This window comes from Sapajus apella, unplaced genomic scaffold (genome assembly GCF_009761245.1).
Source record: "Sapajus apella isolate SASKATOON/1434 unplaced genomic scaffold, GSC_monkey_1.0 scaffold4, whole genome shotgun sequence".
Lineage (NCBI taxonomy): Eukaryota > Metazoa > Chordata > Mammalia > Primates > Cebidae > Sapajus > Sapajus apella.
Window position 1 is genome coordinate 28,504,460 of NW_022436944.1, and position 16,001 is coordinate 28,520,460.

A 16,001-nucleotide genomic window follows, 5' to 3' on the forward strand; every position below is an offset into this window, starting at 1 on the left:
AAAAAAAAAAAAAAAAAAAAAAAAAAAAAAAAAAAAAAAATTTAGTTCATTCTTATAAACTCTTGTTTTATCAATGTATGATTACAAATCACCTTACATTCTCCAAAAATGAAGAGTAAAATTTAGTGACTGTGTTAATAACATCAAAATATTGGTAGATACTAATATTTTAAATATATTTAGTTATTCCAAAGAACACAAAAATGTGTTAGAACAGTATGGAACAATACGTTAGCATACAGTTGAGTGCTTTATACATCTGAAAAGATATATACATATATGCATATAAACATGAATTTTTTTCTTTTTCTTTTTTTTTTTTTTTTTTGGATGGGTTTGGCCCTGTCGCCAGGCTGGAGTGCAGTGGCACAATCTTGGCTTACTGCAACCTCCGACTCCCTGGTTAAAGCGATTCTCTTGCCTCAGCCTCGAGAGTAGCTGGGATTACAGGCACACATCACCACACCCAGCTAATTTTTGCATTTTTAGTAGAGACAGGGTTTCACCAGATTGGCCAGGATGGTATCAATCTCCTGACCTCATGATCCTCGGCCTCCCAAAATGCCTGGCCCAAATATATATTCTTGATGTTCAAAGTTAATAGCATATAGATACATGTATACAAACAGCTTATCTGTCTGCAAGTAAAGACTATGTCAATTAGATTTAATAATTACGGGATAATCCTACCTGCCGAATCCTTTGACTGAATTCTGTCTCAGAATATATAGTTTTAAACAAGTAGGACTCAGATCACTTTATTACATTTGGTATTAAAGTCGCTTTTGTGTATGTTTATCCATAGCCCTCAACAATAACTGATTAAGACCAGGTGCAGTGGCTCAGCCCTGTAATTCCAGCACTTTGGGAAGCCGAGGTGGGGGGGTCACAAAATCAGGAGATCGAGACCATCCTGGCCAACATGGTAAAACCCTGTCTCTGCTAAAAATACAAAAATTAGCTGTGCATGGTGGTGGGCACCTGTAATCCCAGCTACTCAGGAAGCTGAGGCAGAACTGCTTAAACCCAGGAGGCAGAGGTTGCAGTGAGCTGAGATCACGGTGCTGCACACCAACCCAGGTGACATAGCAAGACCCCATATCAAACAAACAAACAAACAACAACAAAAAAACTGATTAAATGTAATGGGAGAAAATTTTTAATTGATATTTTTTAGAATACTTATTTTAAATTATTCTAAACCTTAACCCTTTAACTTAAAAGTTCTTAAAACCCAAAGGCTTCATTTTATGGGAACTCTTACCCTTTAGCTCATGAAAAGAAAATGAAACATATTTATTTATTCCTAAATGAAAATAGCATACATTTTAACTGAAAACCTAATATCATCTAAATAAACAAAATTATCTTTAAAAGTACTGAAGACTGGAGACCCAAGCTAAAAATCAATTACAGTCATGCTCTGCTTAACGACAAGGACGCGTTATTTGACAATGGGGATATGTTCTGAGAAATGCCTGTCTACATTCTACTGAAACCAGAGACACAAAATTTCATGGAGCTAAGGGAATTAAATAATCATTACCAAAATATATTCATATCATCAGTACATTAAAACGCTTCAGAAGACACTTTAGAAGTGGATTATTGGTAGGGGGGAAAAAAATCACATGATTCTGCAGCATCCACAAGTGCCTGACTGAATCCACCAGAGGTCTGTTCAACCTTTCTAATTCTATTAAACTCTTAAACTACAAAGCTCGCTACATTGGCTTACATCATCTTTTGACTTTCAACATAGCAATAACAACAAAGGGCCATGTAGGGCTATTTGCTAATTTAAAAAAACAAAAACAAAAACAAACAAAACTTCGCCACCCAGGCTGGAGGCAATGGTACAATCTTGGCTCACTGCAACCTCCACCTCCTAGGCTCAAGAGATCCTCCTACCTCAGCCTCCTGAGTAGCGGAGACTACACACTTGGCTAATTTTTTTAATTTTTATTTTTGTAGAGATGGGGTTTCACCACGTTGTCCAAGCTGGACTTGCTGGGTTCAAGTGATTTGCCCACCTCAGCCTCCCCAAAGTGCTGGGATTACAGGCATTAGCCACCATGCCTGGCCTCTGTTAATCTTTTCATTGAGATTCACTAACATTAAAACCAAATCAAGTGCTCTAATTTGTTATGTTAAAAAACAAAACAGTGTTTAAATAGCTTTCACTCATGATTTACAAAATCATATGAAGTTATTCTTTCTCAAATATGAGATTTAACATTGTTGAACCAATACTGTAACTTAACCAAAAAATGTCCTGCAATTTTTTTTAAAGTCACATGCAGATCTCCATACTACAGGAAGCTCATAATTTGCAATGCAACGTAGTTTAACTGACATACCTACTCTCTGTTGCAGTTTCAAAGGCTATAGCTTATGACCTATACAGTGACTTCCCTCTTCTTTTGGCTCATATCTTACTCCTTACTTAATGTTCGTCTATCCAGTTATACATATGAAATTTTGCTTTTCGATAAAAGGACCTGATTTTGTATTTAAACTTTTTATACAACAGGACCATTCAAGTTTATGCTATTTTACTACTTAACAAAGTTACCTCTAGATAACTCCCCATTCTTCAACAACTGAAAGTTAAGCAGTTCTGATACTTAATGTTATCTTTCAACAAGGCATATTCACTGACTAGGTAAAACGGTCCACTGTGATGTGGGCTATCTACAAAGAAGCTCCTCATATTTAAGGGTGGAGCCCTAACTCAGCTAGTAGATTATTGTAGACTATGATGAAGACTCATTATTCATCTTTAATTTGGTTTTGTTTTTTCCTGCTAGTGTGTTACACACGTTCACAATCTTATTTGTCTTCAAGATAGGGTCTCACTGTGTATTGAACTCCTAGGCTCAAGGAATCTTCCCGCCTCAGCCTCCCAAGCAATTAGTACTACAGGTGCCTTCCACCATGCCTGGTATATGTTCACAATATTTATTGAGAAAAATCAAACATAATATAGCCAGAAAAATGATAAAACTCTGGTTGGCTTGTAGTCAAAGCTACAATTTTTGTCAATTATTTTATGTCCCTCCAATTAAATATTTTGGATTTAATGCTATTTCAGCCTCTACCTTTTCCTTCCCTAAAATTAATAGGCTACCTTTGGTTGTTTATACTCTGTGGCCATCTTTCTACCTACCTATTTTGGTCTGGTAGTGGTCTCTGTGCAACTCAGTAATGGCTGTGATGTGTATTAAAAAAAAAAAAATTCAAGAACTGGTCAACTCTCTTTTCCTAAATATCATTTCATTCCCTTTTTCTATCCATATTATATTAAACAAGATTACTTAAAAACAGATTATGTTAAAAGTAATTCACTTGTTATTCTCTTGACCATGTACAATTAATTTTCAGACAGTGCCAAAGTTCAAGAAAGAAGTCAGTCAGGAAGAATAAATATTTCTATCTGGAGAAAAGGAAGCTTTATCAAATCACACTACACATATCTCTGTAAGATCAGTACTATGCTGAGATAAAGTAAAAAAATGTTGGGTCACCTGTCCCCTTCAAACTATGAACAGATTTTAGTATTTTAAGTAGCAATCATGTTTACTAGAATGTGTTATCATTCACATTCTCTTGTCTGAGTCAGGAATTTTAGCCCCCCTCTCTCTTCTATATTAGTTTGAACTGTCTTCTCAGTTTTTCCCCCCTTTCTCTTCTTTGAGGACAATTATCTTATTTTTCAAGTTGTTTTACATTGGGGCTCATAACAACTAACCACTTAAGTGCCAAATGATCCACAACGCATCAGACATTGAATTTTATAATTCTCACTTAATTCTCACATTAACCTGGCAAGATGGACAGTGTTATCTTTACAGATGATGAAATTGAGGCTCAATGAAATTACAAAACTTGTCCAAGCACAGGTAGAAAGGAACCATACTAGAAAATGTCAGAATCAGGAATTCAACCCACTACGGTCCAACTCCAAAGCCCATGCTCTTTCTATTCTACCATTCTTTCATACAAACGTTTCTTTATGCCTAGCTGACAGCTAATTAGGTCTCAGACTGGTAGTTTTTCAAAAAACACTAAGGCTATCAAACTACATTTTAGCTTCTTTGTTGTAATTCTGTCTTCCCCATTTTTCTTTTATCATTTATTTGATATTTTATCAATTTTTGAGAAACTACAGCGTTCTCTGGTAAGTAAAAAATTTCTCAAAGTGACAACATTTGAATCAACGACTTAGATAGAACTCTATAAGTCTATCACACAGAATCCTTGATTACTAAATTTAGTTTTCTCCTAAACATAGTAGCAATAATAGCATCATATTTTATAATTATTTATTGAACACTTAAGTCTAACATTCTTAACCATTTATTGAGAAATTTTAAGTAACATTTAGAATTATCTACATCCAGAGCTATCTGGCTATGTATGGAGACTATCTGTCTAAGGAAGAATGTCAAGGTAAACTTGCCCCCTTGACCACTTCGCGTGTGTAGGTGCAACCCAAATGGATTTATTTAACATATGAATTTAATAAACCATTTTTCCTGGCAATAATTAAACTAGTCTTAAGAGGAGTGATTAAATAATTACAAAGTCTCCTACTTAAGAGGACAAGGCAAAGTTAACATAATGAGAAAGCCAGAAATATCGTTTTTTTGTAAACCAAGACGACGTGAAAGTAAGTGTCAAGTATCTAGGGAAGATCCTAACTAGCTTCTCACCATCCCTTCCAGCTCAACTCGAATAGTCAAGCAGTTTTACAGCACTTTTATCTTACCTCTCTTTATAAATTCACAACTCCAAAGCATCCTTCCTACAATGCCTTTGGAGAGAAAGGCTTTAAGAACTACAGTCTGAAGAAGCTTGTATAAACACAGCATCCTAGCCTTACCATGGCTGAGCACAAGTTAAAGTACTATTTGGCTGACAACGTTTATGGGATCAGAGAAAAAGAAGAGGCATCCCTCTTTAGGTGCCCTCACCATTACTGAAATGTATCTCGACACTTTTTTGTATCCTTCTTCCCACAGACACAGTTCAGGCCTGTGGATCCTTCACATTTCCCAACCCCATGATGAGCCTTAGTCTAGTCCTTCCTCCTTAGAACTAATGTGCTAAGAGTATGATAATCTGAAACTCAAAAGGAAAGGGAATAAATCTTCTGAAATCTTATTCTATTTGCTTCTCTTAATTTTTTAAGAGCATAATTACTTCTGGTATATTGCTTTAAAATGTTTCCTCTCATTAAACATGAAATTTTGGAGGGAAAAAAGGCATTTAAGTTATTAAGAATTTACTTAAATTTTGACAGCTTTCTAAATTCTAAATTTAAAACATCAATAGGAGAATCAATCTTGGTGACAGTTAATGAGTTAACCAAAAACAAAACAAAAAACCCTACTGATCTATTATTTCACTGCATTCCAATTATGAAAGACCATCAATCTTATTCTCCTGCTTTTGTGGATACTAAAGAAGCAAAAGCATTCTCCAAAGAAAACATTTTTTTTAATGTGAAACAAGTGTTCTACAAAAAATGAAGCTAACCATCTCTGTTAACAACTACTGAAAAGACAATTCTTTACTGTAAAATATTAAATGCTATGAATGTCAGTCTTTCTAGAAAAAAAGCCAAATGAAAGAAAAAAGGTATAATCCTGTATTTTCAAAATTAAAGTAGTTGGCAGATTAAAACATGAAAACAAACAACTTTTTGATAGACTCTTAAATACATACTACTTACATGACACCTTGTAGAACTTTCTGGGGATCTGGGTCAAATAGCCTGTCAACATAGTGGCGACTGCTAGCTGTTACTTCCTAGAAAGTGGGGGGGAAAAATTATGACATCTGAAGCCATGCAAAATCACAAATTCACAGCATCACCCACAATATCAAGTGACTAGATAATTTAACTTATGGTAGATGCATTAAAATTTCTATTAAATACTTAATTTTGCCTCCTTATGATATGAAATACTTAAGCAGGTGACTTTTCTCTCTCAGGTATCAAAATAATGGGAAACTGTAGTGTTCAGTTCAAGATGTCAAAGATCAGTATTTTTCTTCTAAGAATGCCCAATTTCAAAAGTAAGAATGTCCATAGTATACTATACATTTTACTAAGTCTTGAAACTAGCAGGAGAGTTTAGAAAATCAACATAATTACAAAGCACATAACTGTTCATTCAAAAGAATCATCAGGAAGATATTAAGTATATTTTTGTAAATATTTTATTAAATTAGTCTGAAAAAAGGCTCATGATAAACAGCGAGAGAAGAAAGAAGACACTTAGTTCTCACTAAACGCATAGCTAGACAGTGGGACCTTTGTGGTGAGCTCTGCAAGTTTTGCCAACAGAAGATCTAGGCATGTATGTTAGCATATATACTTAACAGCAAGCTAAGTTTATTCATTAACTGCTGGATGTCACATATGTGTGATTAATAGACAGGAATGTTACTTCTGTAATTTAGCACACACGGAAGGACAAAAATCTGGCTCTCAGCCAGGGAAAAGAGTAAGGGCTTCATGAAATAGTCTGTAAGAGGTAGTCTAGGTAAAAGAGAAAATCCTTAGGCTAACGTAGAGGAGCTGCACTGCTGGGGGCAGAAGTATAAATAAATAAAGGAAGAAGTTGTCACACTTTCTGTGAAGAAAAACAATTACGAATTAGGGTGATTTGTAGGCCACCAAGCTGTCTCAACTGAACTGGATAAGGGTGGGCAAAATTAGAAAGAATACAAAGGGGAAACACTTACCTCCTTTTCATTTGTATTGTGGAGTTTGTTCTATTATGTATTTCTTGTAATATTTATTTTAGAGGATAACCCTTTTTTAATATTTAATTTTTGACACTTAACATTATTTAAAACAAATAACCCGTATTTAAGAATCAGAGAAAAGGTTGTGTCCCCTGCTCGTTTTTTCCGATGCCTGCTGAAGTATCTTTATATACTACCCCCCACCATTAGCAATGAATTATTATAGGGAGGAAAAAATAACTTTTCCAATTTACTCTGAACTCCAAATCAGTGAGAGAGTTAATTACCACGGTACAGTGCCAGCTTAAACTTTTAAGCCACCAAAAATTACCTCTGGAGAACTACACAAACTCTAGTTTTCTGATAATATAGTTAACTAAGTCAACACATATTTTCTTTTTTTCCAAGATGAAGTCTTGCTCTGTCGTCCAGGATGGAGTGCAGTGGTGCGATCTTGGCTCACTGCAACCTCCACCTCCCGGGTTCAAGCAATTCTCCTGCCTCAGCTTCCCAAGAAGCTGGGATTATAGGTGCACACCACCACATCCAGCTAATTTTTGTATTTTTGGTAGAGACAAGGTTTCACCATGTTGGCCAGGCTTTTCTCAAACTCCTGGGTTCAAAGAATCCTCCTGTCTCAGCCTCCCAAGTAACTTAACTACAGATGTGTGCCACTACATCCAGCTCAAATGCTTGCTTTTAGCATGCACTTCATTTGTAAAGAATAAACAGTGGAACAAAGAAGCAAAAGTGATTAAAATTCTTGTGCTCACCAGGATACCATTAAAGCACCTGCTAACAGAATCTGTTTTCCTCAAAATAACAGGATCACAGAGTTAGAAGGACTCTCAACAATAATCTGCCCACTCCCTCGGTTTACAAATTTGAGGCTTCTCATGATCTTTACCCGTTTGTCAGATCATCAAATGTAAAATAAAGACACAAATAGCTGTACAAACATATTGAGAAACAATATATGAAGAGCAAAAGCTAGAGCAGAACTGAAAAAAGCATTATTATAATATAAACAGGTAAGTTTTGCCACTCCATTTGACTACAGGTTTTCTGAGCTTTCTAACATAGTAAGTTCTTCTAAGTACCTAAGACCCTCCTAACCAGAGATTTGATTTTGATTTTACTGTTTTCTCTATCTTCACTCTCTATAGCTCCAAATCTCTTACCTGTCAATGACATGTATCTTAACATAAAATTCCCCCATTAATAGCAACTCTCTTTGCTGCTCTGTGCCAGGTTCATTCAATATAACATGCACTGAGTACCTAAACAAGGCACTGAGGAAGGCATTAAAAATAAATTTTTGTTTAATAAAGAAAAATTTAGTAACACACAGCCCCTGTTCTCAAGAATTCATATTGTTACCATGTTTACATGATTATTTCCCTATTAGAATATAAGAATTACGGTATACACAACATAAAGGAAGGACTAAGGAGGGCGTTTGTAAACTGGGAGAATCAGGGAAGGCTTCTTTCTGGAGTTGGCTTTGGAAAATGAGTAAAAGTGTACCAGAATGGACAAGCAAAGAGAGAAAGAATCAATGTCACAATCATAGCCATGGGACATGTGAAGCCAACACAAGTAAACGATCAGCAAGTATAATAGTTACTAGCACTGAAAACAGGATAGAGAGGCAACTACAGAATGTAAAACACAAAACGCTAACCAATAGGTGGCTCATAATTGGAGATTTCACACTGCCTTTTGGTCAAAGTTACATGCTAAATGCCAAAGAAGGTGTAAGAGGACATTAAAGCAGAGCCTTGCATTTAGGAAACTTACAATCTATAAAGGGTTGTCATGTACACACAAAAATAATCTTATAAGCTGCTCAGACAGCAAGCAAGCTGAAGGGATATGATCACTTACTCAACATTATTTTACTCTGTACTTTCACCTAATGTATTCATTCATCTGTATAGGACAATTCTGGTATTTCACTGCTTTTCCTTTTAGATCAGATCACCTCTCTCCTCCCAGTCCACTTCTCTCTCCTTTCAGAAGGCAGGCTAGAAATGTAAGAGCTAGGAAGAGAAGGCAATTTGTACAGGTATTAAAATGGGTTAAGAGAAAGAACATCTAAAAAGGTGACATTTGGGCTGGGCACGGTGGCTCATCCCTGTAATCCCAACACTTTAGGAGGTCGAGGCAGGTGGATCAAGAGGTCAAGAGTTCAAGACCAAGCTGGGCAATATGGTGAAACCCCATCTCTACTAAAAATACAAAAAAAAAAAAAAGAAAAAAAAATTAGCTGGGTGTGGTGGCGCATGCCTGTAGTCCCAGCTACTCAGGAGGCTGAGGCAGAAGAATCGCTTGAATCTGGGAGGTGGAAGTTGCAGTGAGCTGAGATCATGCCACTGTACACTAGCCTGGGTGACAGAGTGAGATTCTGTCTCAAAAAATGAAAAAAGAAAGGTGATACTTGAGCAAAGTCTTGAAGAAGGTGAAGGAGCAGAGACTATGCACACATCTAGGGATAGAGTTTTTTTAGGCAAAAAGAACAGCAAATATAAATGTCCTAAAATGGGAAGTATCTGTCATAATCAAAGACTAGGAGGCCATTATAGCTGCAGCAGAATGAGCAAAGGAGAAATCGGCAGGAGATGAGGTCAGAGAACAGGGGCCAGATGGTAAAGAGCTGCTGTCCAGTAAGCCAGCCACTAGCCTCATATGGCATTTGAAATTTGAAATGTGACTAGGAAGTAAATTTTGTTTATATTTTAAACTTTAAAATTAAGAAATCAATATGGGATTCAGTTATTTCAAAACTTTTAAGAATGATTTGGAACTACTTGGGTATATGAGTCATATTTTCAATTATAAATGTCATGACACCTAAGTATGAATCAGGTATTTCCAATAAAAACTTAGCATCCAAATTGTATAAACTACATGCCAGATATTGAAGACTTGCTACTTGCTATTTTTGAAACTAATTTCATTAATAACTTATTACACAGATTATATGCTGAAATAATATTTTGCTTTACTGGTTTAAATAACATTAAAATCAACTTATTTCCTTTATACTTTGGATAGCTAATGGCTGCTAGAAAATTTTAAATTATATATGTGCCTTGCATTTTTCTACTAGTATAGAGCTTTGTTGGTCATTGTTAGGATTTTGATTTTTATGCTCCAAGATGGGAAGCCATTAGAGGGTTTTGGGAAATAGAGACATGATCTGACTTATGTGTGTACTTATGTTTTACTTTTAGTAGAGATGAGGTCTCAACTTTGTTGCCCAGACTGATACCAAATTCCTGGCCTCAAGTGATCCTCCCACCTTGGCCTCCCAAAGTGCTGGGATTAGAGGTGTAAGCCACAATACCCAGCCCTGACTTACGTTTTTAAAGAATCACTCTGATTGCAATTTAGGAACAGACATGTGTGGAGAAGGAGAAGGGACATAAGACAAAAGCAGGGAGACTAGGAAGGAAGTTATTTCCATCATCAGAAATGCGATAATTTCACAGACAATGGTAGCATGGACTAGACCAAACACTGTAGAAGATGTACTCAGATTCCAGACAAATGCTGAAGTTATAAAATGGATATGCTGTTAGACTTGATGTGGGATATGAGAGAAGAAAGGAGCCAAGGATAACACTTATTTCTCTGACCACATAAAAAGACTGAGACTGAGTTGCCAGTTAATGAGATGAGGAAGGCTGTAGGAGGTTTGGATTTGAGTGGGAAGATCAAAAGTTCAGTTGTGGACATGTTAGGATTCAGAATCTTATTAGACATCCAAAGGAGGATGTCAAGTTGGACATGCAAGCCTAGAGTTTAGGAAAAAGTTGTGGGCTAGACAGGTAAATCAGAAATTGTCGGCATATTATGAAATTAATTAATTAAGAGAGTGATCCTGGATACCGCAAGACCTGAAGACTGTGCTCTGCAGTAGTCAAACAAGCAGCCAGTGTAGAGTGAAGAAATCCAGAATGTTGAAGCAAGGGAATATTTCAAAAGGGGAGTAACTATCTATGTCAAATCCTAGTGATGTGTAGCTAAGATGATAATTAAGATCTGACCTTTGGATTTAGGAACATGCAGGTGTTCACTGATCTTGACAGCGGCACTACAGTAGGGCCAAAGCCCGCTTGGTGAGGGTTTAAGAGAGAATGGGGGAGAGGTGCGCTGGATGCAACGGCTCACGTCTATACTCCCAGCACTTTGGGAGGCAGAGGCAGGTGGATCTCCTGAGGTCACGAGTTCAAGACCAGCCTGGCCAACATGGTGAAACCCCATCTCTACTAAAAATACAAAAATTAGCCGGGTGTGGTGGCGCATGCCTGTAGTCCCAGCTACTCAGGAGGCTGACGCAGGATAATTGCTTGAACCTGGGAGGCAAAGGTTGCAATGAGCCAAGATAGTTCCACTGCACTCCAGCCTAGGCGACAGAGCAAGTTTTCATCTCAAAAGAGAGAGAGAGAGAGAGAGAGAGAGAATGGGAAAAGTGAAAACAAAAAAAAGTGGAAAAAGTAAGTACAGACAATTCTTTCAAGGCTTTTCACTGTAAAGGGGAGTAAAAAAACATAGTAGATAAGAGGGAGAAGCAGGGTCAGGAGAGATTCTGTTTTTTAAGATGGAATAAATTAGAGCTTGCTTATTCATTGCTGGAAATTTTTTGACAGAGAAGAAAATTTGATGCAGCATGAGAAGGGGGAGAACTGAAACAATGTTCATGAATAAATGAGGGAGAATGGGACTTACTAGTTAAGTACAGCATGTGTAAGTACAATAACAAGAGGGAATTATAGCCGGGAGTAACGCCAGGTGCCTGTAATCCCAGCTACTTAGGAGGCTGAGGCAAGAGAATTGCTTGAACCCGGGAGGCGGAGGTTGCAGTGAGCCAAGATCGCGCCACTGCACTCCAGCCTGGGGAGATATGGTGGTGAAAGCTCGTTAAAGTTTTCAGATTACTGTACTTCTACTTTCGGAAAATAAAAATAGATGAAGAAATGTGAGTGGTTTAAAGAAAGAGGAGAAGGAATAAGACACTGAATGGGCCAGGAAAATGTACTAGGACTGCCAGAGAGCACTAAGTGGCTTACTGAGGCTTGTGATTATAAATTTAACAGGAAACCAATCAGCATGGCTGTGTTTTTCTCCAGCTACAATTAAATGTACAGAAGCAGCCACGAATAAGAGAGCTGGGGAGAAGTTTGAAGTAAATTTATTCAGGAAAACAAAAACAGCAACAGGTAATGATTTGCATTCCATTGTGGAAAAGTATTATGTGGAAGCAATTTTCCTTTTATTAAGGTGATTGTCTGTGATAGGCCCCAATGATCCCCACCTCCTGGTATTCATGCCCTTGTGCAATGCCTGGCCTTAAGTGAGGACTGGATCTAGTAAGTAGCAAATGGAATGCAGCAGAGGTAATAAGATGCCATTTCAGAAACTTTCAAGTTCTCCCTGCCCCCCTCCCTTTTCCTCTAACAGAAACTAGTTGTCAGGCTGTGGAGTTGCCCCGTGGAGAGGCCCACATGGCATGAAACTAAAACCTGCCAACAACCACATGAGTAAGCTTAGAACTGAATTCTCCCTGAACTAAGCCTTCAGATGACACTGTGGCTCCTGCTGACACCCTGGCTGCAACCACATAAGAGATCTTGGGCCAGAGGCACCAACTAGGCCACACTGTATTACTAACCTACAGAAACTTGAGATAATAAATATTGTTTTAATCAGCTAAGTTTTGGGGCAATTTGTTACACAGCAATACATGACTTACAGGCCTTTGAATTTATTATCCAAATCAGAATAATTTTAAGAGTGAAAGAGGGCATCACTAATAACTGTCATAGAATAATAGGCATAAAATAAGACTGTTGGAAACAAATTAAGCTGTATAATCACATCTTTGTCTTTAATAGTCCAAAAGAAAAGTGGAAAAACTTATAGATAGCTCAGGAAGCTGGTCAGGTATCCTAAAAAGGCAAGCTAGAACAGGCTCTGATTGTCCCTCTGAATAAACCACCCATGACTATGGTGACTTTAAACCACTGCCTTTTGAAAAAAAAAAAAAATTCAGGAAGGGTTTAAACCCTAGGCTTGTCATGAATAGGATTAAACTCAAAAAACAGGAAAAATAAGTGTTCAACAAGTTTTAGGGTAAAATTACAAGTTTATTAGACAATGAAGAATAAAAATGTGAAGGCTAATAGAAAAATACCAAACATTTTATTTCAATAATCTTGCTCTGTGTATATTTTATTAAAATATACTGTTCTTTATTTCTAATATATTCAAACATCATGTAGTAGAAATAACAAATAGTTTGGCATTTGAACACTTAGGTATGCATTTTGTTTTACCACTTACTAGCTATGCAACTTTGGAAAAAAGTAAAATTTGAGACCGTTTCTTCAATTATAAAATGGTGATGTTATGACATGTCTCAGAGTGTGACTCAAATAAGATATCACACAGAAAATCCCTTGTAAACTGTAAAAGTATCCTGCAAATACCGACTTTCAGAGTAATTCTATGTCTGTACAAAGAGGGTAATTTGCTTTGACAAGTGTACTAATAGCCTGCTCAGTTATTCACATTCATGGTTAAAGCTAAATTATTCAAAGATACCCATTCTCAACTGATAGCAGCTTACTTTCAAACTAAGTTAAATACTATATTTAGCAAAAACCAAATACACTTGTTTAGTATGTTCTAGTTTACAAAGCATTTTCATATCTATGTATTCATTTAATTCATTTGTTTTTAGAAATTAAAACAGCATTACAATTCCCAGTGAGGTATTCTGACCCCAGAAGAAATGAGTGTTTAAACCAGTGATTGCTAATCAAAATTTAATATGTCCATTAGTCCACAAACTGCTAAGAACTTCAAGATAAAACTTCATAATTCAGCATTGTGAGAGAAAATCCTGGTTTCAGGAGAGATGAAAGAAACACAAAAATAGGATGTTTGAACTCTACGAAAATTCAATTTTAAATGAAATTCAACTTGTATCATTAATTTACCGGGAATTAGGTGCTGGATGTAAATGCAGTTCCTTACCCTCAAGGTTTCATAGCACATAAACAAAACACCATGTAAACAAGAAAGTTGTAAGTGTAACCATACTAAAGTAATTTAGTGTAATCAAAAAAGTAAACACAATGTAAAAAGAAAATTGAAGATATAATTGAAGTCAGGGACAAGATGGAAAATAACCTCGGAGAAGTAGGGATGAATAATCTGAAAGGCTAATATTAATCTGCCAGGTGAAAATGGAAGAGGGGAGGCCAGATGCAGTGGCTCGCGCCTGTAATCCCAACACTTTGGGTGGCCAACATCGGCAGATCGAGTCAGGAGTTCAAGACCAGCCTGGCCAACATGGTGAAACGCCGTCTTTACTAAAAATACAAAAATTAGCCAGGTGTGGTGGCTGTGCTTATAATCCCAGTTACTTGGGAGGCTGAGGCAGGAGAATTGCTTGAACCTGGGAGGTGAAGGCTGCAGTGAGCAAGAGTGTGCCACTGCACTCCAGCTTGGGCAACAGAGCAAGACTCCATCTCAGGGAAAAAAAGAAAAAGGGATGGAGGGAAGACAAGGACTCCAGGTAGACAGCACAACATATGCAAGAGCTCTAAAGCAAAAAGGTGTTTGAGAAAGAAAATATAATTTAGTACTATGATGATATAGTATACAGCCGAGAACACAAAACAATGCTGAAGTTTCTTTTCTGTTTGTTTTTTGAAGTTTCATTTTTTAACTGAGTTGGTCAACAAATATTTAAACAGCTATGCAGGCACTATTCTAGGCACCTAACATTTTTTTTTTTAAGCCAGGTGTGGCTCACACCTATAATCCCAGAGCTTTGAGAGGTTAAGGTGGATCACCTGAGGTCAGGAGTTTGAGACCGGCCTAGCCAACATCGTGAAATCCCATCTCTACTAAAACTACAAAAATTAGCCAGGTATGGTGGCACATGCCTGTAATCCTAACTACTTGGGAGACTGAGGCAAGAGAATCTCACTTGAACCCAGGAGGAAGAGGCTACAGTGATCGGAGATCGTGCTACTGCACTTCAGCCTAGGTAACAGGGAGACTCTGTCTCAAAGGGAAAAAAAAAAAAAAAAGCCCACCTTTGAAGAGTATACATTTCAACAAAGGAAGAAAGGGAAAAAGCAATAAACACAATAAATAAGTGATATATATTAAGGGCTAGGCACAGTATGAAAAAAGTCTTAAATAGCACATTTTGTTTCTAATTCCTTATACTATAACTACACTGTCACCCGCTGGAGGGGAGGTGGATGTGGAGGTGAGAAAAGGGAGTGGTGTATGCTAAGACACACATAAAACACAGAAAGCCCCATCCTCTCAGCAGTTCTAATCAGGATCTATTTTGTAAGTTTGAAACATGACTTTGGCTGTCACAATGACAGCAAATGCTACTGATACCTGGTGGGCAAGAACTAAAGATGCTAGATGTACTGGGACAACAGGCACAAATCCCCCAACTTGCCACTATCCAGTCATGTAGGCAAAAAATCTAGAATCTAATTCCATTTTATAAACACAAAATGTTTTGCACCATTTTAATGTACAATCGATTTTCCAAGAATGTAACTCATGTGAATAAAGAAAAGGTTGTATTTTGTCCTGGCAGGAACTTTACCAAAAATCATTCATTTCAGAAAGTCACATAAAAATACCATTTATTGTATTTAAGTAAACATTACAATATATCTATATCGGTCTGCAGCGTAACTATCACATTCACAACCAAACTGTGTATATTTATGAACATACCATTACTTTATTACTTCTGGCATAGTACGACTTGAGTATTTACAGATTTCAATGATATTATAAATTAGTTTTATGTTTTTCTCCTTTATTACAGCCAGAGCATTATGTCAACTTTTTAAAAGTTACATGTGAGGACAGTTAACTTATCTATTGAGTGTCACCTGAAGATAGCCAAGAAAGTGCCACAAAATATCTATTATAAGAAGAGTGTATGAGTCTGATAGGGTTAAGAAACCACAACCTGAAACAACTCAACCGTCCAGACAATTGGGATACCAGAACCTCTTTCTATCCCTAAAACAATGTGAAACCAAAATTTGATTTTCTGATACCTCCAAAACACTCAGTTCAAAAAATGCTATGTTTTGTCACTGTGACAATTTACTAAAATGCCAAACAAGTACACTGCTCAGATCAGTCACAAGTTCTCAATTATTCTTTTTTTTTTTTTTTTTTTG

General features: G+C 36.8%; 1 protein-coding gene across 5 annotated transcripts in view; it reads right to left on the reverse strand.

Annotated features, from left to right (window-relative positions):
- The window catches only part of ARMC8 (armadillo repeat containing 8), a 113,216-nt gene that overhangs the window by 84,731 nt on the left and 12,484 nt on the right, over positions 1-16,001 (reverse strand). For 3 of the 5 annotated variants that reach the window (XM_032265339.1, XM_032265310.1, XM_032265320.1), the window contains one exon: positions 5,738-5,814. The exons of the other annotated variants lie outside the window; for them this stretch is intronic. In XM_032265339.1, the coding sequence (XP_032121230.1) occupies positions 5,738-5,814 (77 nt within the window). The remainder of the gene's footprint in view (positions 1-5,737; positions 5,815-16,001) is intronic. 5 annotated transcript variants of the gene reach the window in all.